The sequence below is a fragment of the Carcharhinus amblyrhynchos genome, unplaced genomic scaffold (assembly GCF_965287045.1).
Source record: "Carcharhinus amblyrhynchos unplaced genomic scaffold, sCarAmb.v2.hapA scaffold_53, whole genome shotgun sequence".
NCBI classification, from domain to species: domain Eukaryota; kingdom Metazoa; phylum Chordata; class Chondrichthyes; order Carcharhiniformes; family Carcharhinidae; genus Carcharhinus; species Carcharhinus amblyrhynchos.
The window spans coordinates 1,287,226-1,313,915 of record NW_027649794.1 but is presented as its reverse complement, the minus strand read 5'-3'; the positions used below and the strand labels follow the sequence as shown (position 1 = coordinate 1,313,915).

Sequence of the window (26,690 nt, the reverse complement as noted above, 5' to 3'; positions counted from 1 at the left end):
TTCCTCGGGTGGATGTAGCTGTTACTCGGGGGCATAACTATCAGGATCTTGGTGGGAGATATAGGAGGGATGTCCGAGGTAGATTCTTTACTCAGACAGTGGTTGTGGAATAGACTGCCTGCCGTGATAGTAGAGTCGGACACTGTAGGAACTTTCAAACGGTTATTGGATAGGCACATGGGGCACTCCAGAATGATAGGGAGTGGGATAGCTCGATTTTGGGATTGGACATAGCTCGGCACAACATTGAGGGCCGAAGGGCCTGTACTGTGCTGTTATGTTCTATGTTCTATAGGCACTATATGAATGCTGATGAAGTTGTCTATTCTAAGTCCTAATTGTACGCGTTCTGGAGCCCATTCTGTATAATCAGCACTGCCGATATCCTGTCTCGACTGAGCAAAGAAAGACCGGTTTTTCCTCAGCCTGTGAAAAGGCCGTGAATATTTAAAGAGAAATCTAGCTGCCATTGAGCAGAAACTCAACTGGACTCACCGCATAAACAGACTGGATACAAGAGCAGGTCAGAGGCTGGGAATACTGCAGCGGGTAACTCACCCCCTGACTCTCCAAAGCCTGTCCACCATCTACAAGGCATAAGTCGGGAGTGTGCAGCTCCAACAACACTCAGAAAGTTGGACACCATCCAGGAAAAAGCAGCCCCACCTGATCGGCACCCTGTCTACAAACATCCACTCCCTCCAACACCAACTCTCAGTAGCAGCCGTGTGCACTATCCACAAGATGCACTGCAGCAACTCACCAAGGATCCTTAGACAGCACCTTCCAAACCCACAACCACTTCCGTCTCGAAGGATAAGGGCAGCAGATACATGGGAACACCACCAACACCAAATGCCCCTCCACGCACTCACCATCCCGACTTGGTAACATGTTCCTTGGCAGTCACCGGGTCAAAATCCGAATTTCCTTCCTCATGGCGTTGTGGGCCAACCCACAGCGTATAGACAAGAAGGCAGCCCACCACCCCCTCGTCACGGACAACTCGGGATGGGCAATAAACGCTCGCCCGGCCAGTGACTCCCACGTCCCACGAATGAGTGAAACGTTTGGTCGCTCATCGTCGATGCCTGTGTGGAACTTGCGCATTCTCCCCGTGTCTGCGTGGGTTTCCTCCGGGTGCTCCACTTTCTTCCCAAAGTCTGGTTAGCGTACTGGTTAGCCATGCTGAATTCTCCCTCAGTGTCCCCGAACAGGCACCGGAATGTGGCGACTGGTGGATTTTCGCAGTAACTTCATTGCAGTGTTAATGTAAGCCAATTTGTGACGCTAATAAATAAGCTTTATTCTGACTTTAAGAGCAATGACTAGGCCAGCTTGTCATGGGGGTATATCCCTGAGAAGACACATTTTGGTAGGAGGAATAAGGGAGGCCACCTTTTCCTCGAAAGAACAGGAGCCAGATTCTGTGGCCTCCCAGCTACATTCTCCTGACCAGCCGGAGGTGGCTTGTTGTTTGCTGGTGGTGGGATTCTCCAGTCCCGCTGCTGTCAATCGCAAGTCCCATTGACGTCACCCCGCGCTGGCGGGAAACCCCTGAGCACAGGTGCACTGCCGGAGGGACTGGAGAATCCCACCGGTGTGAACGGCCAGGGAATTCCGGCCTAGCCGTCTTCTTTTCCACAGCAAGTACAACTCGCTGCGTACAAAGCGGGAACCGTCAAGAGGAAATGGGTGTTTGAGGGAGAGTGGAGACAGTGGACCAAGCAGACAGCTGGATGGCAGCAAAGGGCCGCAAAGCCTTTTACTTTGACATGATGACCCTGCGAGCCCCGACTCTCATAAAAAAAAGCTTGCCAAACTTTGACAATCTGCGCATCAACTTACACCTCCCTCCCCCCGAACAGGTTGGCGCCGTACCTGGAATTGTTTGGTTGTTGCAGAGGTCAGATTGGCAGCAGCTGTCTGTCATGGCCGCTGATAACATCCCAGCATTTAAGGACAGATGTCCAATGCATTTCCCACATCTGTAAATATAACGTTTGGTCGAGGCTCCAGCTGGGGAAATAGGAATTGTATTGAGTTAAAGTTCTAACACAACGTGAGGACTGATTCCTGCCACTCGCCTCCTGTCGACACTTGGTTCCTGTAACATTTCATTCCTATTGGGAAAGCCAATCTTCAGGAATGCCACTCCCATTGGTTCTCTGCAAGACTAACAAAGCCCTCTCCTTTCCTTCTCTAGGAACAGTATGTTTTGTCCGTATAGCGCGCAAGAAACAATATTGTAAGTACTTTAATCAGGCAATTGAGGTTGGCTTGTTAGAATATGAGCTCCCTGATTAAGGGCCAAATTGATGAGTCAATCACGGAGGCTGTTGTTTTGTATGTAACCAGGAGTGTCAGTTCCTCTGGGACTCCTAGTGTAGGCTACTAATGGAAAGCACCCTGTATGCTGTTGTCAGACTTGTAAAGAAAGGGATTTTGGTCAAGGGACTTCTGCCTCTGAGGACTTATAAGAACATAAGATCATAAGAAATAGGAGCAGGAGTAGGCCATCTAGCCCTTCGAGCCTGCCCCTCCATTCAATAAGATCATGGCTGATCTGGAGTGGATCAGTTCCACATTCCCGCTTTCTCCCCATAACCCTTAATCCCCTCGCCTACCAAAAACCCATCTACCTGCGCTTATTACTAGTACTTTTCACTGTGCCCCAATACATGTGACAATAATAAATCAAATCAAATTGCAGGGAAAGATCATTCAACCCAAAGTTTTGTTGGTCTTCCAATTAACTTCACACAACCCAACATCTTCCACCCCTGAGAGGTCACTTTGTTGAAGTTAATTTTAGGTTTACAAAACTCTCAAGTACCACTAGGAATGTGTTGTGTGAGGTGGCATGAGGCAGTGGTGCCAGACACTGTGCCTCCGCTGCCCACTTCCAGCATTCCCTCGGTAACTAATCCTGGTAGATGCTCAGGTGCATCCAAAATCTCCGGTATTAATCCGAGTTTCAATGTAGATTGGGTGCCCAAGTGAACGATGCTCTGAGTCACTCGGTGCTGCGTAGGGTGGCACAGTGGTTAGCACCGCTGCCTCACAGCACCAGGGACCCAGGTTCGATTCCCGGCTTGGGTCACCGTCTGGGCGAAGTCTGCACATTCCCCCCGTGTCTGCGTGGGTTTCTTTCGGGCACTCCAGTTTCCTCCCACAGTTCGAAAGGCAAGCTGGTTAGGTGCATTGCGAAATCCTCTCAGTGTACCCGAACAGGCGCCAGGGTGTGACAACTAGGGCATTTTCACAGTAACTTCATTTCAGTGTTAATGTAAGCCTACTTGTGACAACAACAAATAAACTTCAAACTTTACCAGCAATGCTGCACCGACTGATTATTTCCACTGTGGAGGGCACTGTCACTCTCCTATACTCTGGGGATTACCCTCAGAATTAAATAATATTGACCCATATCTTCCATTCCCTGGGGAGTCATAAATGGGTGGGTGGGGGGATGCCTGGAATCGCCAAGGTAAAGATTGCGTAAGAAGGCCTCCAGAAGTTCACCTGGGCACCCAACTCACATTGGGAACCACATGAAACTCAGATTAATATCAGAGATTTTGGATGCATCTTTGCATCCAAAGACTTTGGATGTCTTCCAGGATTAGTTGCCCAGGAAATCTAGAGAAGGAGCAGCACGATAGCACAGTGGTTAGCACCGCTGCCTCACAGCTCCAGGGACCCAGGTTTGATTCCCGGCTTGGGTGATTGTGTGGAGTTTGCATGTCCTCCCCATGTCTGCATGGGTTTCCTCCGGGTGCTCCAGTTTCCTCCCACAGTGCTAAGGTGTGCAGGTTAGGTGGATTGGCTGTGCTAAATTGCCCCTTAGTGGCCAAAGGTGCAGGTTAGGGTGTAAATGATATCCACCCACCCTATATATCTGTAACTACCAAAATCTTCAGGTTTCCCCACTTTTATGCTCCGCTTTTTCTCAGTTTACCTGTTTATTAGTGTCACAAGTCTGTTTACATTAACACTGCAATGAAGTTACTGTGAAAATCCTCCAGTCACCACCATCCACCCCTGTAAATCCCCACCAACTTCTACAACCCTCCCTATCTCTGTAACCTCCTCCAGCCCTGACTCCCCTCCTTATCTCTGTAACCTCCTCCAGCCCTGACTCCCCTCCCTATCTCTGTAACCTCCTCCAGCCCTGACTCCCCTCCCTATCTCTGTAACCTCCTCCAGCCCTGACTCCCCTCCCTATCTCTGTAACCTCCTCCAGCCCCGATTCCCCTCCCTATCTCTGTAACCTCCTCCAGTTCTTACAATCCTCCCTATCTCTGTAACCACCCCCAACCCCTACACCCCTCCCTATCTCTGTAGCCTTCCCCAGTGCCTACAACCCTTTCTGTCTCTGTAACCTCCTTCGTACCTACATCACTCCCTATCTCTGTAACCTCCTCCAACACCTATAGCCATCCCTATCGCTGTAACCCCCTTCAGCACCTACAACCCTCCTTATAACTGTAACCTCCTCCAATTCCTACAACGCTCCCTATCTCTGTAACCTCCCCCAGCCCCTACAACCCTCTCCCTATCTCTGTAACCTCTTCCAGCCCCTACATAACCCTCCCAATCTTTGTAACCTCTGGGGAATGAGTCTGAGGACTCAGCGACAGAAGAGAAGGAGATGGCAGGTGAACTCCAGTTCCTACAACCCTCCCTATCTCTGTAACTTCCCTATAGAACTGAAGAGATAGTTTGCTACGCTCTTCATCAGAGAGGACACATCGTAGAAATAGCTGTAGAACAGGAAATGGAAGGGAGGGAGGGAGGCAGGAGAGTTACAATCCACCACAGGAGTGGTGTTAAGCAAAACAGACCATGTTACTGGGCCCTGGTGGATTTCATCCTAGACTCTTAAAGGAAGTGACTTGTGAATTTCCCAAAGTTCATGTGTTTCAAGAAGATTCGGGTGCTCGGGTCCAGGATTTCTCATCTGGGCTGCAGAGGAACCTGGAGTGGGAGGGTGAGAATCCAGTCGTTGTGGTACATGTGGATGCCAACGACATAGGCAAAATAGGAACTAAGGATCTACAGAGGGAGTGTGCAAAGCTGGGAACCAAATTAAAAAGCAGAACCGACAAGGTGGTTATCTCTGGATTACTACCTGAACCGCATGCAGATGGGCGGAGGGTAAATAGGATTAAAGAGATGAATGGCTGGCTCAGGGATTGGTGTGGGAGGAATGGGTTTGAATTTATGGAGCATTGGCACCAGTATTGGGGCAGATGGGACCTGTTCAGATGGGATGGTCTTAGTGTGAACCGTGCTGGGGCCAGAGTCCTGGCGAATCGTATAACTAGGACTGTAGATAGGGCTTTAAACTAATGGGGGTGGGGGAGGCTGCAGGGGTGGGAGAAATTACAAAATCTAAAGTAAAGGAGAGGGTACGGGTGCAGGTAAATATTGAGGATGTCCCAATAATAAAAGGAGTAGGGGGCATGAGAGAAGTTAGTAACGTTTCTACAAATAAGGTCCAGATAAAGGCTGGTATAGAGACACTTTGCCTGAATGCACGAAGCATTCGGAACAAAGTGAATGAGCTGGTGGCGCAGATCAGCACAAATGGAAATGATCTAGTGGCCATTACGGAAACGTGGTTGCAGGGTGACAGGGACTGGGAACTGAATGTCCAGGGGTATCAGGTGTTTAGGAAGGATAGACGGGAGGGAAAAGGGGGTGGGGTAGCTCTGTTAATTAAGGATAGTATCAGGGCGGTAGTAAGGGAAGATATAGGCTCCAAAGAGCAGAATGTGGAATCGTTGTGGGTGGAGATAAGGAACAGTGAGGGGAGGAAGGCGTGGGTGGGTGTGGTCTATAGGCCCCCAAATAATAACTTGGAGGTGGGGCGGGCTATAAACAAGCAAATAAATGATGCGTGCCGAAATGGAACAGCGATAATTATGGGGGATTTTAATCTGTACATTGATTGGAACACCCATGTCGAACGCGGTGGGCTTGAGGAAGAGTTCTTGGAATGCTGCCGGGATAGTTTCCTTGAACAGTGTGTGACGGAACCGACGAGGGAGCGAGCGATCTTAGATCTGGTGTTATGTAACGAGGCAGGTAGAATGAGGGATCCTCTTGGGACGAGTGATCATAGTATGGTTGAATTTCTGATGCAGATGGAGGATGAGAAAGTCGGGTCCCAAACCTGTGTCCTCTGTTTGAACAGAGGGGAGTACGATAGGATGAGAGAGGAATTGGCGAATGTAGATTGGGGGCGCAGATTGGTCGGTAGGACAGTTGAGGAACAGTGGAGGAGTTTTAAGGAGATCTTTTTCGGTACTCAGCAGAAATATATTCCGATGGTAAAGAAGGAATGTAGGAGAAGGGATAACCAGCCGTGGTTATCGAAGGAAATAAAGGAGAGTATTAAATTAAAAGCTGATGCGTTTAGAGTGGCTAAAAATAGTGGGCGATTAGAAGATTGGGAAAGATTTAAAAATCAACAAAGAATGACTAAGAAGGTGATAAAGAAAGATAGAGTATGAAGCTAAACTAGCACTAAATATAAAAAAAGACAGTAAAAGTTTTTATAAATATATAAAGAAGAGGAGGCTGGCTAGAATGAATGTTGGACCCTTAGAGGATGAGAGGGGGGTTTTAATGGTGGGAGATGAGGAAATGGCTGAGGCTTTAAATAAGTTTTTTGCCTCGGTCTTCACAGAGGAGGTCATGAATAGTTTGCCGGGTATTAAAGATAGAAGGATGGTAGGAGCTGAGGGCCTGAATGCGATTACTGTCACTAGAGAGGTAGTGCTTGATAGACTAATGGGACTGAAGGTGGACAAGTCCCCAGGACCGGACGGAATGCATCCCAGGGTTCTGAAAGAAATGGCAGAGGTAATAGTGGATGCCTTAGTGATTATTTATCAAAATTCACTGGACTCCGGGGAAGTGCTGTAAGATTGGAAAACGGCTAATGTTACGCCGCTGTTTAAAAAAGGTAGCAGACAAAAGGCAGGGAATTATAGGCCAGTTAGTTTAATGTCTGTAGTTGGAAAAATGCTAGAATCCGTCATCAAAGAAGAAATAGCGAGGCACCTAGAAAAGAACGGTTTCATCGAGCAGATGCAGCACGGATTCGTTAAGGGGAAGTCACGTTTGACGAATTTATTGGATTTCTATGAGGATGTGACTAGTGCGGTAGACAGAGGGGAACCGGTGGATGTGGTGTTTTTAGATTTCCAGAAGGCGTTTGATAAGGTGCCTCACAAAAGGTTGCTACAGGAGGTTAGGGTGCACGGAGTTGGTGGTAAGGTGTTAGCGTAGATAGAGGATCGGTTGTCTAATAGGAAGCAGAGAGTTGGTATCAATGGGTGCTATTCTGGTTGACGGTTGGTGACTAGTGGAGTGCCGCAGGGATCGGTGCTGGGGCCTCAGCTATTTACCATTTATATAGATGATCTGGAGGAGGGGGCTGAGTGTAGGGTGATGAAATTTGCTGATGACACGAAGATGAGTGGAAAAGCAAATTGTGCGGAGGGTGTGGAAAGTCTGCAGAGAGATCTGAATAGGCTGAGCGAGTGGGCGAGGACCTGGCAGATGGAGTATAATGTTAGCAAGTGCGAGGTTATCCACTTTGGCAGAAATAATAGTCGGAGGGATTATTATTTGAAAGGCGAAAAGCTGCAGCATGCTACGGTGCAGAGGGACCGGGGGGTCCTTGTGCATGAGTCGCAAAAACCCTGCCTACAGGTGCAGCAGGTGATCAAGAAGGCGAATGGGATGCTGGCCTTTATAGCGAGGGGGATAGAATATAGAAGCAGGGAGGACTTGCTGCAACTGTACAGGGTACTGGTGAGGCCATAGCTGGAGTACTGTGTGCAGCTTTGGTCACCGCACTTGCAGAAGGATATATTGGCCTTGGAGGGAGTGCAGAGGAGGTTCACTAGGCTGATACCGGAGATGAGGAGGTTGGCCTATGAAGAGAGACTGAATAGACTGGGTCTGTACTCGTTGGAGTTTAGAAGGATGAGGGGGGATCTTATAGAGATGTATAAGATGATGAAAGGGATGGATAGGGTAGAGGTAGAGAGATTCTTCCCGCTTAGAAAGGATAGCAGGACTAGAGGGCACAGCCTCAAGATAAGGGGGGGGGGCAGTTTAGATCAGAGTTGAAGAGGAACTTCTTCACTCAAAGGTTGGTAAATCTGGAATTCTCTGCCCGTTGAAATGGTGGAGGCTACCTCACTAAATATATTTAAGTCACGGGTAGATAGGTTTCTGATAGACAGGGGAATTAAGGGTTATGGAAAGAAAGCGGGCAAGTGGAACTGATCCACTTCAGATCAGCCATGATCCTATTGAATGGCGGGGCAGGCTCGAAGGGCTAGATGGCCTACTCCTGCTCCTATTTCTTACGTTCTTATGTTCTTAATCTATCAAAATGCATCACCTCGCATTTATCTAAATTAAACTCCATCTGCTATTCATGAGCCCAATGGTCCGATTGATCAAGATCCCGTTGCAATTGGAGATAACCTTCCTTACTGTCCACCGTGCCACCAATCTTGGTGTCATCTGCAAACTTACTAACCATGCCCCCTATAATTTCATCCAAATCATTCACATAAATGTCAAATAACTGATCCCTGAGGCACACCGCTGCTCACAGATCCAGTTTGAAAAACAACCCTCTACAACCATCCTCTGACTTCTGTCAATTTTGTATCCATTTAGATACCTCACCCTGGATCCTATGAGATTTAACTTTATGCAACAACCTACCATGCGGTATCTTATCAAAGGCCATGCTAAAGTCCATGTAGACAACGTCAACTGCACTGCCTGGGTGAATGGGTCATTTTCTGAATGAAAGGATGCAATGTGTAATGTGCCACAGAGATCAGTGCCACGGCTTAAACATCTTACAATCCGTATAAGTGACTCAAGGAAGGAACTGAAGGTGCAGTTGCTAAATTTGACTGTGATCCAAAAGAGGGCATAAGGAGACAACAAAGGAGCATGGATCGATTTAGTCAGTGGGAAAAACTCTGGCAAATGGGGTATTATGCAGGAAAATGTAAAATTGTCCATTTTGGCAGGATGAATAAAATGTAGCGTTATTATCTAAATGGTGAGAGATTGCAAAGCTCTGAGATGCAGAAGGATCTGGGTGTCCTAGTGCATGAATCGCAAGAGTTTAGTGTGCAGATGCAACAAGTAATTAGGAAAGATAATTGAATGTTATCATTCATTGTGAGGGGAATTGATTCCAAGAGTAGGGAGGTTTATCCTTCAGTTGTACAGGGCATTGGTGAGACCACATCTTGAGTATTGTGTACACTATTGGTCTTCTTATTTAAGGAAAAATGTGTTAAAAGCAGTTCAGAGAAGGGTTATTAGACTAATATCAAGAATGGGTGGGTCACCTTACAAGGATAGGTTAGACAAGCTAGGCTTGTAGTTTAGAAGAGCAAGATGTGACTTGATTGAAGCATTTAAGATTACGAGGCATATAGAAAAACATAGAAACAGAGAAGATAGGAGCAAGAGAAGGCCATTCAGCCCTTCGAGCCTGCTCCGCCATTCATCACAATCATGGCTGATCATCCAACTCAATAGCCTGATCCTGCTTTCCCCCCGTAACCTTTGATCCCATTCACCCCAAGTGTTTTATCCAGCTGCCTCTTGAACACTTTCAATATTTTGGCGTCAACTACAATAGAATTTGGAATTAACTGCTCTAGAAGTGACAGGGCGGATGTGGCCAGGATGTTTCCTCCTGTGGGGAGAATCTAGAGCTAGGGGGTCACTGATTAAAAATAAGGGGTCACTCATTAAGAGAGAAGAAGAGGTTTCTTCTCTCAGAGGATAGTGAATCTCTGGAGCTTTCTCCCTCAAAAGGCAGTGGAAGCAAAATCTCTGAATATTTTTAAGGTCCGGTGAGATAGATTCTTGATTAACAAGGCAGGGAGATGTTATCGGAGATCAGCAGGAAAGTGGGGTTGAGTTTACAATCAGACCAGCCATGATCTTCTTGGCTCAAGGGTCTTACTCTTGCTCCTAATTCGTATGTTTATGTGTAACCCTCCCTAAACTCTGTAAACTACTTGAACCCTCTTTATGAATATAAATTCCTCCAGCGGCTAGCCTCTGCAAGATCTCGGCCCTTCTCTCAATTTGGCTTCTTGGATATCTAAGATTTTTAAAACCCAATCTGTGGTCGGATTTCTCCGATGTCGTTGAATGGGGAATTTGGTTCTCAGCCAAGCATTCACTCTCAGCAGCGGGACTGGAGAATCCCGGCCACGGGCGAGGTCGGAGAATCTCGGCCCAATGTACAACTTATCCATAAGATCGAAGCAAAATGCTGGAATCTGAAACAAAAGCAGAAGAAGTGCTGGAAAATCTCAGCAGGTCTGACAGCTTCTGTGGGGAGAGAATAGAGCCAACGTTTCGAGTCTTTTATCCATCTGTCTATTTATCCAATATTGTACCTTTCCAATCTTACAATGAGTTCATCTTATGGAGAATTCTCACCCGATATCACTGTGGTTGAGATAGTTTGACAGGTCAGGTTCTGAGCTGGATCGCACACTTCCTGTTGTGTGCAATTTCCTGTTGGACTCTCACATTTGAAACATTTCAGAGTTGGAGCTGTAACAGGAACAAACAAGGAGAAATCACCCATCACTTTTTCGGTCCTACTGGACGGAACTAATGAACAGATCTCATCATCGGGCACAACGTTCCTGAGCTTCTCAGGGACAATGGGGTAGGTGTGAGGCACAGTCAGTGTTATAATAAAGGGAAATGTGACCTGTAATTAACACACAGCAATGTAGCACAGTGGTTAGCATTGTCGCCTCATAGCGCCAGAGACCCAGGTTCGATTCCGGCCTCGGGTCACTGCCCCTGTGGAGTCCGCACGTTCTCCTTGTGTCTGCGTGGGTTTCCTCTGGGTGCCTCCCACAGTCCAGAGGTGTGCAGGGTTAGGTTAGTTGGCCACGCTAAATTGACCCTCGCGTGAGGGATCAACAGGTGAGCTGTTACGGGAATAGGGCCTGGGTGGGATTGTGGGAGTCTACGATCCTACAAAAAGCGATGAGATAAATGGTATGTGACGTTATTGCACAATAGACAGGAGAAGCTGATGTGGCGTAGTTCATGGAACTCTGGCCTCTGAACCGAACGCTCCGGGTTCGAGTCCCACCCCAGCTCCTGATGGCCAAGGAAGGTGCACTAACTATGCAGTCAAACAGGTCGAATGTTAACCTGCAAAACATGCCAGTATCGGCCGTTCCTTCTCTGTGGCTGGCTCAAACTCCTGGAACTCCCTCCCTAACAGCACTGTGGGTGTACCTACACTGCAGCGTATCAAGAAGGCAACTCACCACCACCTTCCCAAGATGCAATTAAGGTTCATAATGAGCAGTCACAATAGAAAAAAGCACCCATATATCTCTAAATATATAAATATCTCAATAAAACATCAGTCATCATAACCCAAGGTGGAATTTGCCCAAAAAAAATCTGTGTCAAATTCATGTAAAAACTGAAGTAAATCCCATTGGTTTTTTGTTTCAGTGGGATTTTCAAAATGAATCTCCCACACTCGATGCATCAGAGAAAGCCCTAGCGTGAATCATGTTGAAAATCAGTGGACGGGGACTATTCTCGGGAGAGAAGCCGGCATCATAGCACTGAGTGGGCCATTGCACATGCGTCAGTCAGTCAGCACCAAGATCGACGCATGCGCAGAAACCCCGTACTGCCGGCTTCCCGAATACTGGCCAGAACAGCGACCCTGGCTTGCAGAGCTCCCCACCCCCTGATCGCTGGGGTGTGGGGGGGGGGGGTGTTGGGGATGTGGGGCGGAGTGGGGGGGTTGGGGGGTAGTGGGGGGGGTTGGGGGGGGTGGGGTGGGGCGGGGGTGGGTGGAGGTGGGGTGGGGGTGGGTTGGGGGGCTGGGTGGGGTGTGGGGGGGTTGGGTGGGGTGTGGGGGGGGTTGGGTGGGGTTTGGGGGGGTGGGTTAGGGCAGGGGGTGGGGAGTGGGTGGGGGGGGAGAGTGGGGGTGGGGGTGTGGGTTGGGGGGGGTGAGGGGGTGGAGGTGGGGGGGTGGCGGGGGCCTGCCTGCCCCCCCCTTCATTCCACTGGGGTCAGGCCGCCAGCTGCCCACTGGCGCGGAGCAGTTATAAACCCTGCTGGAGTGGAACATGCCTGGCATGGGATTGGAGAGCCGAGCGGACCCAAACTCTTCAGCCCCGAGCCCGCAAATGAGATTAAAATTAGATTTTAAATATTCAAATCAGTTCCACTCTAATTTCCGGAACAGAGCTGTCAAGACCGGAAATTCGGAGACTCGGGAGGCCCAGAGCTGGGGGTGGGGGTATCCCTTGGACAGAGGGGGATTCAGATGGCGCTGACCTCTGCACTAAGGCTGGCCCATGCGCAATTGCCCACTCAGCACTACGCTGCCAGCTTCTCGGGCGGACTGAGGCATCTTTCCAGCGGGAATCTCTCTGAGGCACTTTGTGTTGGAGATTTATTCAGGAAAGCTCGACCCAAAATTTTCCCATTGTCCCATCCATTGGGCAGTTTTTTTTTTGGGAGAATTTAGTCTGAAGGACATTAATGAGTGAACCATTCAGTGAAAAGTCTCACCTTCAGTAATGAGAGCCCAGATGATGAGAATGTCAGAGATTGCTTCATCTCGCTTTGATATTTGACACTCCTGGCACAGAGCACTGAGACAGAACTCCACACCAGCTCTGTGTTCAGCACCCACTGAATATATTCCTGAGGAGGTGAGCACGGTCCTAGAATCTGCTGCTACTTCCTTGTGTCTTTGCCAAGGTGCTTTCCCAGCCATTCCAATGAGAGTAGATCGAGCTGCCTCCTTCCCTGCCCCTCCCACACCACCCTCCAGCTCTCACTCGTCCCGCCTCAGAACGAGGGGAGTGTGAGGGGGACGGTTGTGAAGAAAGCCGTCAGGGTCTTGCTCACAAAACGTTGGAAAGCAAACGATACGTTTTTGCCCAGAATGACTTTGGATAGTTTAGGGTGTGTGTCTATCCAACCTGCTTTCAGGTCAATGAGTCAGTTCAAGGTTTTCTATGAGATAAACACATTCCTGACCTATTGCTGTCATCTCTCCCCATCAGACTTTCTACAATCATAGAAACATAGAATCATAGAAACCCTACAGTGCAGAACAAGGCCATTTGGCCCATCGGGTCTTCACCGACCACAATCTCACCCAGGCTCTACCCCCATCTCCCTACATATTTACCCGCTAATCTACGCATGTCTAAGGGGCAATTTTAACATGGCCAATCAACCAAACCCGCACATCTTTGGACTGTGGGAGGAAACCAGAGCACCCGGAGGAAACCCACGCAGACACAGGAGGAACATGCAAGCTCCACACAGACAGTGACCCGAGCCAAGATTCGAACCCGAATCCCTGGTGCTGTGAGGCAGCGGTGCTAACCATTGTGCCACCGTGCCAACCCAACTGGCTTGGATTTTGGTTTTGGATCATATTTGGCTTGGATTTTTTTTTTGGGGGGTGAGATTTTCCAGCTACGCTCACTCCCAAGGTTGGAAAATCCTGCCCGCAGGTGACGGATGTTTGCATTGTCCGTCCTTTCCCCGGGTGCTCGCTACGATTCCCCTGGAGAGCGAAATGGGAAAATCCCCCCCAAGACATTTCGGAAGATAGTGTGAGAACCAAAGCGGTGTCCTGAGACATTGTGAGAAGGAGAATATTTCAACACAGGGTTAGTGGAATTGTACAATGGCAGTAAGCAGAAGGAGGCTATTCAGTCCATCATATCTGTGCTGTCTCTTTGACAGGGCTATCTAACAAACCCCATTGTGGTGATCTTTCCACACTGCTTTGTGAATTCATTCCCCATCGAAAGTTTATTTAACTCCCTGCTTGAGGCTGTCAAAGAAGTGCTCTCCAAATCTGACACACCCATGGTGTCATTTTTTATCGATTTTACAGATGCACCACAGAAAGCATTCTTTCTGGTTGTATCACAGCTTGGTACGGCTCCCACTCTCCACACTCCATGCCCGAAATCTTGACCCCACAACACTGCATTTTCTTGGCTGGGGTGGTTTGGGGATCGGGTAGTAGGGGGTAGGGTTCAGCGATCAGGAGACGGGGATAGGGGTGAGGCATCTGTCAACCAATCTATTGGTATGCTGGGAGATTGACGCAATTGTAGGGCATTGGCGAGGCCACACCTGGAGTATTGTGGGCAGTTCTGGTGTCCTTATCTGAGGAAGGGTGTCCTTAGTATAGAGGGAGTGCAGGAGGAGGCCCTATTCAACCCCTCGAGCCTGTTACACAGGAACAGGAGGAGGCCCCATTCAGCCCCCCTCGAGCCTGTTACACAGGAACAGGAGGAGGCCCCATTCAGTCCCCCTTGAGCCTGTTACACAGGAACAGGAGGAGGCCCCATTCAGCCCCCCTCGAGCCTGTTACACAGGAACAGGAGGAGGCCCCATTCAGCCCCTCGAGCCTGTTACACAGGAACAGGAGGAGGCCCCATTCAGCCCCCCTTGAGCCTGTTACACAGGAACAGGAGGAGGCCCCATTCAGCCCCTCGAGCCTGTTACACAGGAACAGGAGGAGGCCCCATTCAGCCCCTCGAGCCTGTTACACAGGAACAGGAGGAGGCCCCATTCAGCCCCCTCGAGCCTGTTACACAGGAACAGGAGGAGGCCCCATTCAGCCCCTCGAGACTGTTACACAGGAACAGGAGGAGGCCCCATTCAGCCCCTCGAGCCTGTTACACAGGAACAGGAGGAGGCCCCATTCAGCCCCTCGAGCCTGTTACACAGGAACAGGAGGAGGCCTGTAACACAGACACAGATCCCAGTTCCTGTGTACTTGCCTATTGATCCTTGGTATAAGAGGTGATGTGAATTCTTACCGTTGCTATTGGTTAACTCTTCAGCGGTGGCCTCTGACATCACTGGACTGCTCGTTATGACTCCTGTTGGTCCAATCAGGGAAGGGGAGGGGAAATGAAGAGATCATTAACTAAAGTTAAGAGATGGATTGCACTTTCCACTGGGTCCTCTACCTGACCAATCACAGGCTCCGGCAATGTTGAGGCCATGTTTGAATTAGAGAATCTTCAGCACCGACCATTCAGCCCACCACTCCCTGTGCTGGCCCTGTAAAACATCTCTTGAAGTTGTCCCACTCTCCAACCCACCCTTCCTCATAATTTACCCCATAACCCTCTATTTACCATCCCTTTGAAAGTTCCTGTGCCCATCCAGGCAGTGCCTTCCAGACCACAACAACTCCCTGGGTGGAGTTCTCCCCTTCCACCTGCCAAGGGAATCGTAGCAGGCGGTTCACACCATGCTAAGGTCCATTGACCTCGGGCTGGATTTTCCAGCCTTGAGGCCAGCGTGTCTGGAAAATCACACCTGCTGTGTTTAAATATAATTCTCCTCATCTCCACCTCCCCGCGCCCCCCTCCCCAACCTCCTCTGGTCCTTTTCCTCTTCAATCTGTGTCCCCTCTGGTTATCCTGTCACTGGAAGGAGAGGTCGTGCTGGGTTTAATTGTAAATATATCAGAAGATGTTTCCACTTTCCACCTTTATATCTACTTGTTTATTTGTTTATCCATTTATTTATTAGTCTCACAAGTCAGCTGACATTCACACCACAGTGACGTAACTGTGATAATCCCCCACAATCAGTTCGTACAGTCTCTCTCTCTCTCTCTGTCATTCTGCCTCTCATTTTGTTTTTTCTTTTATTCCTCCATTCCTGTCTCTCGCATCCTCGCTTTCACTTCCCCTTTCCGCACTCTCCCTCCCTTCTCTCTTAGCCTTGAATCTTTCTTGCTCTCTCTCTCTCCGCCCCCGCCTTCCCTTTCTCTCTCTCTCTCTCCTCCTCTTTCTCTCTCTCTCTCTCACTCTCCCCTTCCCCACTTTCTTTCTCTCTCCCTCTTCCCCTTTTCTCTGTCTCTCTCTCTCTCTCCCTTCCTTATCTCTCTCCTCCATTCCCCTTCCTCTCTCTCTTTGTCCTGCCCTCCTGGGAGGCTGGGGACAGGGTAGTGCCCCATGGGCAGTGCCAGCCCAGCACTGCCAGCCTGGAACCCTGGCACTGCCAGCCTGGCACCCTGGCACTGCCAGCCTGGCACACCAGCAGTGTCCAGTAGGCACCAGGCAGTGCCACATGGTGGGGCTTCAGAGGGCAGGGCCAGATAGGAGCGGAGACGCACCAGGGTTAGGGTGAGGCAGGAGGGGATGGAATGGGGAAAACTCTGCATGGGGGTGGTGGGGCTCGTGATGGGGCCAGGAACTGAAGGCCAGGTCCGGCCACCAGCAGGGTTGGAGCTGTGTGATGTGGTTGGGGGTGGGGGGGGGCGGGTGCGGCGGTCGGGGCCAGCAACAGCATGGAGGGAAGATGGGATGAGGGTCGGCGATAGGGAGGCCAGCGATGGTGGTGGGGGGGGCTCAGGGGCGGGGGAACTGCTTATCAACTGCTTTCCCAGTATACTGGCAGATTGGAACATGCGCAATGGCTCCCTCAGCAGGCTGATGCCGCCTCTCTGGCAGGTTTGGGTTCGGATCTGCACACCCCCCTCCCCCACCCCCATACACACTGGCATGAACCACCTGATGGACTCTGTGATGCTGGAGATTGATTGAATTAAGTCTGCCTAAAAAACAGGCGGGAAAAGCTCCCGTATTCCCGCCTCTTGGTCAATTATTATTTTGAGAGGAAAATCATGCCCATAACGTGGATCAATATCCCTACACTCGGGGCCTGTGCACCCATTCCATCCCCTCCCCACGCCCCGCCTTTACCTGGCGCTGCTGTGGTGGTCCCACCTTGCAGGTCACTGTTACAGAAGCTGCTCTTACAAAAGTGATGATTTTCGTCAAACTGGATGACGTGATCTTTCATGCTGTCCCGTGACAGAGTGACACGTTCGGACACACAGCCCTTGGCGAAGAAAACGTTCCCTCCAGACACTAGAAACAGACAGGACAGAGGGTGTATAAAAGCAAAACACCGCGGATGCTGGAATTCTGAAATGAAAACACTGGAAATACTCAGCAGGTCTGGCAGCATCTGTGGAGAAACAGAGTTAACATTTCGATAACTCGGAGCCTTCCCCAGGAGTGAGGAGGGGCAGAAATGTGATGACTTATCTTCTGGGGGAGAGGAAGAAGGGAACATTCTCCTCTCCCTCTCCTTTTGTTTTCTGTTTTTCAATCTCCCTGGCGTGTCCCAACATGACCGCACCCCTCCCCCACATGGTCACTGTCTCTTTGTTCCCACTGACCTCGGTTTTCCGATTAACACATCCTGCTATCCGACCTTTGCAGCAGTTAATACACTTCCATCCCGCACCATTAACAGCCCCTTTATCTCACGCCTGTGACATCTTTGTCAATCTCTCCTGAGTTCCGCCCTCTCCCAATTTGCTCCAGAACCCTCCTCCCGCTCCCCAAGAATATAATTCATCACATTTCCATCCCTCTTCAGTTCTGTAGAAGGGGGCGGACTCTGACCCATCCCATCCTGACTGAGTGATGTGGGAGACCCTGGGACGCATCCTCACGCCCCCAGCGTCAGGCTCAGAGATGAGCAGAAACAAATGGATTGAGTACGGTGCCACAGTGCTTAGCACTCCTGCCTCAAGAGCACCAGGGACCCGGGTTCGATTCCCGGCTTGGGTCACTATCTGTGTGGAGTTTGCATGTTGTCCCCGTGTCTGCCTGGGTTTCCTCTGGATGCTCCAGTTTCCTCCCACAGACTGAAAGACGTGCCGATTAGGTGCTTTGGCCATGCCAATTTCCCTTTCAGTGGACCTGAACTGGTATCAGAGTATGACGTCGAGGGGATTTTCACAGTGACTTCATTGCAGTGTTAATATCAGCCTACGTGCGACATTAATAAATAAATTTATAAAAGGATTATACTCTAAATGGCAGAACCCTTAGGAACAGTAACATACAGAGGGATCTGGGCATGCAGGTCCACTATTCCCTCAAAGTGGCAAGTCTGGTGGCCATGGAGATGAACAAGGCACATGGCATGCTTGCCTTCGTTAGCCGGGGCATTGAGTACACGAGTTGGGAAATCTTGTTGCAGCTAAATAAAGCCTTGGTTAGGCTGCATTTGGAGTATTGTGTGCACTTCTGGCCACCACACAACCAGAAGGCAAAGGAAGATTTGGAGAGAGTGCGAAGAATGATCACCAGGATGTTGCCTGGTCTCGAGGGTGTTGACTCTGAGACGAGGTTGAATAAACTCGGGTTGTTTTCACTGGAAAGACAGAGGCTGAGGGGAGACCTGATAGGGGTCTACAAAATGATGAGAGGCACAGACAAGATGACAGTAAGGGGCTTTTTCCCAGGGTGGAAGTGTCAATGACAAGCGGGCACAGGTACAAGGTGAGAGTGGAGAAGTTTAAGGGAAATGTGCAGGGTAAGTTTTTCATACAGAGAGTGGTGGGTGCCTGGAACGCGCTCCCAGAGGAGGGGGTGGAAGCAGGCACATTAACAACATTTAAGAGGCATCTGGATGGGCACATGAATAGGGAGGGAATAGAGGGATACGGACTGAGTAAGGGCAAAAGGTTTTTTTTTACTTTAGACAGGGTGTCATGATCAGCATGGGCTTGGAGGGCAGAAGGGCCTGTTCCTGTGCTGTACTTTGCTTTGTTCTTTAGGAAGAAATTCATGAAAAGCCTCACAACTCTGGCAGAGTGTTGAACGTACGTAAGCTCTCTGTCCCTGAGGCATTCATGCAGTGATTTTCTGCTCCAACACAGTCCACCGTCTTTTCAGAATCACTGCAGGACTTGTACGATCTGTCGAAACACCCTTGACATTTCAGTCCAGTCAGTGTGTTGTTCCTAGGCTCTGAAATACAAACCACAGCAGGCATTAACTGCTGAGTAAACCAAATATCCTGAGGGAAGTTTGGCCATAGCCTTTATTTGGTGTATTCTGAGAATGAGAAGGATCTTTGCAGCAAGAAGTCTGCTAATACTTTTGGGAGTTTAAAATAAAAGATTTATTGAGAAGAAGAGAAGAAAATTTAAACACACATAACTACAATTACACAGTTAAGAAATCATCTTGTAAAGCATTCACCTGCTTGGTCAGACCCCCATGTAAACACTTCCAAAGCAAATAGATAATTAAAAGACTAAAAGCCTAAAAACTCAGCAGTTCTGCAGCAACTGTGGAAAGAGAGAGAGACACAGGGGTAACAGTTCGAGTTTGTATGACTCTTCTCCAGAGCTCCGAAGACTTGAGGATTACATTGGAGGGATTACAATGGGGGATTACAACGCAGGAAAGAGGCTACACTCACTACATTTGAGTAGGTTCCTGGCACATGCAGACAGAAATGTTGAAATCTAAGAACACAGGCTGCATGGACTTGTATGGAGCTTCAGAAAGTAAAACAAAGCCATTTTTACAGATGGATACAGACAGCAAAAACAGAGCTAACACATGAAACTTTGAGAAATAATTATTTTGGGAGAATTTATAGATTCACTTCCTTCAGTTGTTCAAATCCAGGTTGAAGAACAAAGGGTTAAAATGATGAGGAAGGCAGCAGAGATAGCTGAACAGTGGCACAATGGTTAGCAATGCTGCCTCACAGCGTCAGGACCCAGGTTCAATACCAGTCTTGGGTCACTGACTGCACATTCTCCCCGTGTCTGCATGGGTTTCCTCCACATGTCCAGTTTCTTCCCACAGTCCAAAGCTGTGTGAGTTAGGTAGATTGGCCATGCTAAATTAACCCTTAGTGTCAGGAGGATTAGTAGGATAAATGTGTGGGGTTGCGGGAGTAGGATCTGGATGGGATTTTGGTCAGTGCAGACTCAATGGGCCAAATGGCCTCCTTCTGCACTGTAGGGATTCTATGATTCTAAGATTATGAGCTCATCCACAAATCAAAATCTTTCTTTCATCAGCCTCTTCATAGACTCCCTCCAGAGCAGAAGGAGGCCATTCAACCCATCAAGTCTGCTCCCACCCTCCAACAGAGGAACCCACCCAGGCCCTTTCCCGTAATCCGAAGTATTTACCCTACTAATGCCCCTAACTGACACATCTTGAGACACTGAGGGGCAATTTAGCATGGCCAATCTACCTAAACTGTACATCTTTGCACACTAAGAGGCAACTTAGTATGGCCAATCCAACCAACCTACACATCTTTGGACAATAAGGGGCAATTTAGCATGGCCAATCCAACTAACCTACATCTTTGGACACTAAGGGGCAATTTAGCATGGCCAATCCAACTAACCTACATCTTTGGCCACTAAGGGGCAATTTAGCATGGCCATTCCAACTAACCTACATCTTTGGACACTAAGGGGCAATTTAGCATGGCCATTCCAACTAACCTACATCTTTGGACACTAAGGGGCAATTTAGCATGGCCATTCCAACTAACCTACATCTTTGGACACTAAGGGGCAATTTAGCATGGCCATTCCAACTAACCTACATCTTTGGACACTAAGGGGCAATTTAGCATGGCCAATCTACCTAACCTATATCTTTGGATGCTGAGGGGCAATTTAGCATGGCCAATCCAACTAACCTGCATCTTTGCACGTTAAGGGGAAATTTAGCATGGCCAATCTCCCTAACCTACATCTTTGGATGCTAAGGGGCAATTTAGCACGGCCAATCCAACTAACCTGCAGATCTTTGGGCTGTGGCAGGAAATTGGAGCACACAGAGGAAACCCACACAGAAATGGGGAGAATGTGCAGACTCTGCACAGTAAGCCACCCAAGGTCGGGAATTGAACCTGGATCCCTGGCACTGTGAAACGGTAGTACTTACCGCTGTGCCACTCTACCCCTCATGCTGACAGAATGGGGAAGTTTTGCAGGAAAAAATATTTGTATGTGGAACTCATGGATAAGCTAAAAATGTCCCATAGATCAATGTAAATTGAAAAAGTAGTTTGAAAACGTTTGTAGTTATTGAAAAGGTAGTGAAGAAATTGCCCATTGCATGTGTGCAGTCGAACCTCGGAAACAATGAGGGTGGGGCATACATGGTGGCGATGCCTACAGTAGTTGAGCAGCCTGTGGAGACACAGTAAACAAGAGGTGTTGCAGAAATTGTTTCCAGATTGTGTAATAACAAGGCCACAGACTGCCAAGTTGCAACAGGAAGTGGAGATGTCTAAAAGCCATTGGAAGGATGTTGAAACCCAGTTTGGTAAAACTGCTTCTTTTAAATAATAGCAAATTCCTGCGGATTCTGGAATCTGAAACCAAAAGAGAAAATGCTGGAAAATCTCAGCATGTCTGGCAGCTTCTGCAAGGAGAGAAAAGAGCTGATGTTTCGAGTCCCTTTGACTGAGGCTTGTCCGGACTCGAAACGTCAGCTCTTTTCTCTCCTTAGGAGGCTGCCAGACCTATTTCTTTTAAAGATTGTTCAGAGGAGCAGGTTGAAGAGAATGAGGCCAAAGTGTTTAGCTCAGTAAAAGTTGTGGAGTTACATCTTGCAATAAGTCCCTCCACCAAAATCCCTTTATTTATAACTCTAACAGAAATACACAGAGTGCATTTTGTACCTTTCATCATGACTGATCTTCTCAAGCTTACACTGCTCCTGGCAGTAATATAAGTTATTTGTTCATGTCTTACATGCTTTAATTTTCATTTTTATAAAAGACTGATAGTTTAATGTGGCTGTTGTTTTGCAATTCTTGCCTATTTGTGTTAGTTGGACATTGTTACACAGATGGTAATTTACGATACCGGCTTTTGACAGCTGCTAATGGCAGATCGCGATCCCAGTTTTTAACAGGAAGAATCCTGCTGGGACAGGCGCAATCGCACAAGTAACTTCAAAGACAGGGATGCCAGTACTGCTGCAGAAGGGGTTTGAATCGTGACCGGATTAAAACTGTGTCAATTCTGCAGCTGCCAGCCGGACTGTGAATCTTGATTAAATCTGGGGTTGTATCACTACCAAGGAGGGAAAACCCGGAATTCTGGCTGGAATGGGAAACTTGTGTCGTGATTGACACTAAGACTCATGATGTATAAATGTCCACTTGTGTTTGTGTTCTGTGAGGAGTCTGGTAGTCCCTGCTTCTCCCAAAATTCTGGAATAAACGTCAGAGTTTTGAAATAAAAGTATTTTGACTCACTAACAGTCTCATGTGCAGTAGCCCCGCACTGTCGACTTCCCGATCACTGACTAGCTTCACATCACCTGCCATGTGATCCTACCCCACGGCCTGACCGCTGATCCTCCAGACGCGTCCAGGCCTGAGTTGCACCCTCCCCATACACACCCGCCTTGATCTCACCACCCCCCCTGCTGCAATTATGATCTCCTCCCCCCACACCACAGTCCCGATATCACCCTCCCTGACACACCCCCACCGGCAGCCTCAATTTCCCAATCGCCCCGCAGTCCCGAACGCCACCTGCCCACTCCGATAGCCAGCCCCGATCTTTACTCTGTGTCTAACCCTGTCTGGGAGTGTCTGATGGGCACAGGCTAGAGGGAGCATCACTCTGTATTGAACCCCTTGATGTACCTGTCCTGGGAGTGTTTGATAGGGATAGTGTAGAGGGAGCTTTACTCTGTATCTAACCCTATGCTGTACATATTCTGGGAGTGTCTGATGGGGACAGTGTAGATGGAGCTTTACTCTGTATCTAACCCCCTGCTGTACCTGTCCTGGGAGTGTCTGATGGGGACAGTGTAGAGGGAGCTTTACTCTGTATCTAACCCCATGCTGTCCCTGTCCTGGGAGTGTTTGATGGGGACAGTGTAGAGGGAGCTTTACTCTGTATCTAACCCCATGCTGTACCTGTCCTGGGAGTGTTTGATGGGGACAGTGTAGAGGGAGCTTTACTCTGTATCTAACCCCATACTGTACCTGTCCTGGGAGTGTTTGATGGGGACAGTGTAGAGGGAGCTTTACTCTGTATCTAACCCCGTGCTGTACCTGTCCTGGGAGTGTTTGATGGGGGCCAGTGTAGAGGGAATTTGGCAGTGTTGATTTTATTCAGTCACAGTATCACTCAGTGGGATGGTCTCATTATCAGATGAATGTATCAGATGATGATTTGTGTTATAATGCACTGAAACCTTACCTGTTTCTGTCAGTTTATTACATTGATCAGAGGTACAGCAAACGCTACTCTCTGAGAAAACCAGCCTTCCAGTGTTAACGGAGATGGGATCAGAGCAAGGTCCACAACCGTTACTAATCTGCTTTCTAGTCAATGCACCTGAAAACAAATATAGATTGTCACTGCAATTTCACACTTTCTTGGTTTGTTAATCTCAGTAGTGAACAGAAAGAGACTGATGGAAAAATAAGGAGAGAGGAAGATGAAGCGAGAGAACAAAAGATGTAGAAAAGGCATGAGGCAGTGGGTAAACGAGAGGAAGAGAAAGAGAGAAAAAGTAAAAAAGTGACAAAGACAGATACTATGATCAAGTCGAGACTGATAACTTTAGTCAGAGTAAGTTCAAACTTCTTGTTCACAACAAAACAGAGCTGGCAACAAGATTTCCCCTTCTAAGATGTTGAATGTCGGCACCAATAACAAAACATTCTTTTTGCCAGAAATCCAAACTTTAAATTGCTGAGCAGGGCTTGGTGCTCTCAAAGCCCTGCCACTGTGAATGGCATGAGCCTTGTATCCAGGCAGGAATGTGAAGTTGCTATTCTTGTGAGACCAGCTATACTGGTCACCCCGGGCTGACACTATAGTTAAGAAAGCCCATCTATGCCTCTACTTTCTCAGGAGGCTGAGAAAATTTGGCATGTCCACTATGACTCTCACCAATTTTTACCACAGAAAGCATCCTGAGCCATATTTCAGTAACTGCTATAATATCCCAGTCCCACTTACCCATCCATGCCCTGAGTTCGTCTGCCTTGTCCGTCAGACCTCTTGCATTGAAATAAATGGAGTTTAATCTGGAACTTCCCTTGCTCCCTGTCTTGCTTTTGCCTGATCTGTCTGGTATGAGGATTACTGAAACTGCCTTTTACTACTTAATGTGCTCTCTTTAACTTCTGTGCTGTCCTCAAACTCCTTTCTGTCTCCCTCCTGCTTTGAGAGAGAGACTGAGAGAGAGAGACAGGGCCAAAAAAAACAGAGATAGAGAGAAAGAGAGAGACAGACTGAAGGGAGAGGAAGAGGGAGAGGGAAAACACAGAGAAAGAGAGAGACAGACTGAAAGGAGGGGAAGAGAGAGAAGGAGAGAGAGAGGGAAAAAAGAGGAATGAATGAGAGAGGGATTAAAAATATTGGACAAATTAGAAGATAACTTGTTACCATAAATGAGAGTGGTTGAAGTGGTCCTGCAGGTGGTGATTCCTGTTTTACAAGTCACTGGTGTAAACAAGCAGGAACCGGATAGACCTGAACATTGATTACAGATCAAAGGACGCACTGAGTGGAGAGAAAGAAGAGGCCAGAATGAGTAACATTACAATTCCTGGCTAAAGACAGTAACTCAGTGTGGCCCCTCTGCCCAATCATCCAGGGCCACACACACACAACCTTAAAGCACGTCAGCTGATTGTCCACTTGTCAGCGAAGTGAAGAGGTGGACACACATTTGCAAAGAAAGGAACAGAAGTATAGAAGTGGGCAGCATATTGGTATAGTGGTTAGCACTGCTGCTTCACAGTGTCAGTGTCAGGTTTCCATTCCAGCCTTGGGTGACTGTCTGCACGTCCTCCCTATGGGTTTCCTCCAGGTACTCCAATTTCCACCCACAGTCCAAAGATGAGCGGGTTGGATGGATTGGCCATGCTAAATTGCCCTTTCGTGTCACAAGTTGTGTCAGTTAGGTGGATTGGCCACCACACCACTCTTATTGCGAGGGGAGATGGGTTATAAGAATAAGGAAGTCTTGCCTCCACTGTACAGGGTGTTGGTTAGACTACGCATAAAATACTGAGCACAGTTTTGGCTTCCTTATTTCAGTTGTGGTGTACTCACAATGGAAGCAGTTCAGAGAGGGTGTGATTTACTAGGATCCTCCCGGGACTTGATGGTTTGAGTTATAAGGAAAGGCTGGATAGACTGGGACTTTTTTCTCTGGAGCGCAGGAAGCTGAGGGGTGATCTTATAGAGGTCTATAAAACAGATCAGCTAGATAGTCAATATCTCTTCCCAAAGGTAGGGGAGTCTAAAACTAGAGGGCATAGGTTTAAAGTGAGAGGGGAGAGATACAGAAGTGTCCAGAGGGGCAATTTTTTCACACAGAGGGTGGTGAGTGTCTGGAACAAGAGGTATTAGTAGAGGTGGGTACAATTTTGTTTTAAAACAGCATTTAGACAGTTACATGTGAGATGGGTATAGAGGGATCTGGGCCAAAAGCAGACAATTGGAACGAGCTGAAGGGTTTTTAAAAAAATGGCCGCCTGGACAAGTTGGGCCAAAGGGCCTGTTTCCGTGCTGTAAACCTCTATGACTCGATAAGGTTCACCGTGTGGGATGGAGGGGGTTTGTCTAACGAGGGAAGGTTGGGGGTCTTTACGCATTGTAGTTTAGAGGGATGAGAGGTGATCTTACTGAAACAGAGAAGATTGTGAGGGGGGCTCGAGAGGGTGGATGCTGGGAGGACATTTCTCCCTTCATAAGGCGGGGGTGGGATTTGAGAATGGGGGAGGGGCAGTTTTAGCGGTTGGGTCTCCCGTTGAAACATAGAAGACAGGAGCAGGTGGAGACCATCCGGCTCTTCGAGCCTGCTCCACCCTCCATCACGATCATGGCTGATCATCCAACTCAATAGCCTCATCCTGCTAACTCCGCTTAACCTTTGATCCCGAGCAGACTTTTGACAGGCTGAGTGGCCTCACCCCACTCCTGTCCCTGACTTCAGAAGGCGGGTTTGGGGAGGGCAGGGTTAGCAGGAAGGCAGCCGCAGGCACTCACAGGGCAGACTGGCCAAATGGCCTGACCCTGTGCTGGAACGCTTTTGAAATCGTGCATCCCTCAAGAGTCATTCCCACCCTGGCAAACGTCCCAGAACACTCAGTGACAGACTAGGAAATAAAATGTGGCTCCGTTTAAACCGTTTGTAGAAACGACAGCTAATGGTATCGCACAGCAAGATCCCACAAAGGCCAATGTCACAAAGGCTGGACACTGTGTAGAGCAGGCAGGAGTGGATCGCACTGGACTGTGCGTCCCAGGACGTCAGAGTATAACTGCCCTGTTCCTCTGCAGTGTCAGACTATATTCCAGGACTACAGTCGGGATAAAACAACAGTCTGGATGGAATGATAAAATAAAGACAAGCATTACCTTCAGGCAGCACCGTATATAAGATGACAGCCATGCGGAAAGTGTTTAAAATTGCCCTCCACATCATTGTTCCTCGAATAGGTTGGTGTAGAACCTGAGCCTCCAACAGCGTCCTGTTTATGAAGCAACTCCCCCAAGTTAATGAGAAATCAATAAGACAAAGGTGTTGCCTTTTCAGTTCCAGCCTCCTCTTTCCAAGGAACTGCCTCAGGACTCATTAACCCCATGAGGTGAGCTTTCACTCTGTCAGCTCTGTCTGTCCAAAGGATACTAGGATTGGGGCTAGCACAGTGGTTTGCACTGCTGCCTCACAGAGACCCGGGTTCAATTCCCAGCACGGGTCACTGTCTGTGTGGAGTCTGCACATTCTCCCCGTGTC

The 26,690-nt window shown here is 48.5% G+C and overlaps 1 protein-coding gene across 1 annotated transcript; it reads right to left on the bottom strand.

Moving 5' to 3' along the window:
• Nucleotides 1-1,750: 1,750 nt before the first annotated feature.
• Nucleotides 1,751-26,431, bottom strand: LOC145337593 (uncharacterized). Its single transcript, XM_080182386.1, has 8 exons — nucleotides 26,312-26,431; nucleotides 24,329-24,445; nucleotides 23,132-23,269; nucleotides 18,750-18,893; nucleotides 16,827-16,994; nucleotides 14,925-14,987; nucleotides 10,516-10,632; nucleotides 1,751-2,019 (listed from the first exon to the last, which is right to left on the bottom strand). Exons 1-8 carry the CDS (start codon nucleotides 26,376-26,378, stop codon nucleotides 1,766-1,768), a joined length of 1,068 nt encoding a protein of 355 aa, XP_080038512.1. The 5' UTR covers nucleotides 26,379-26,431; the 3' UTR covers nucleotides 1,751-1,765.
• Between the last annotated feature and the right edge of the window lie 259 nt (nucleotides 26,432-26,690).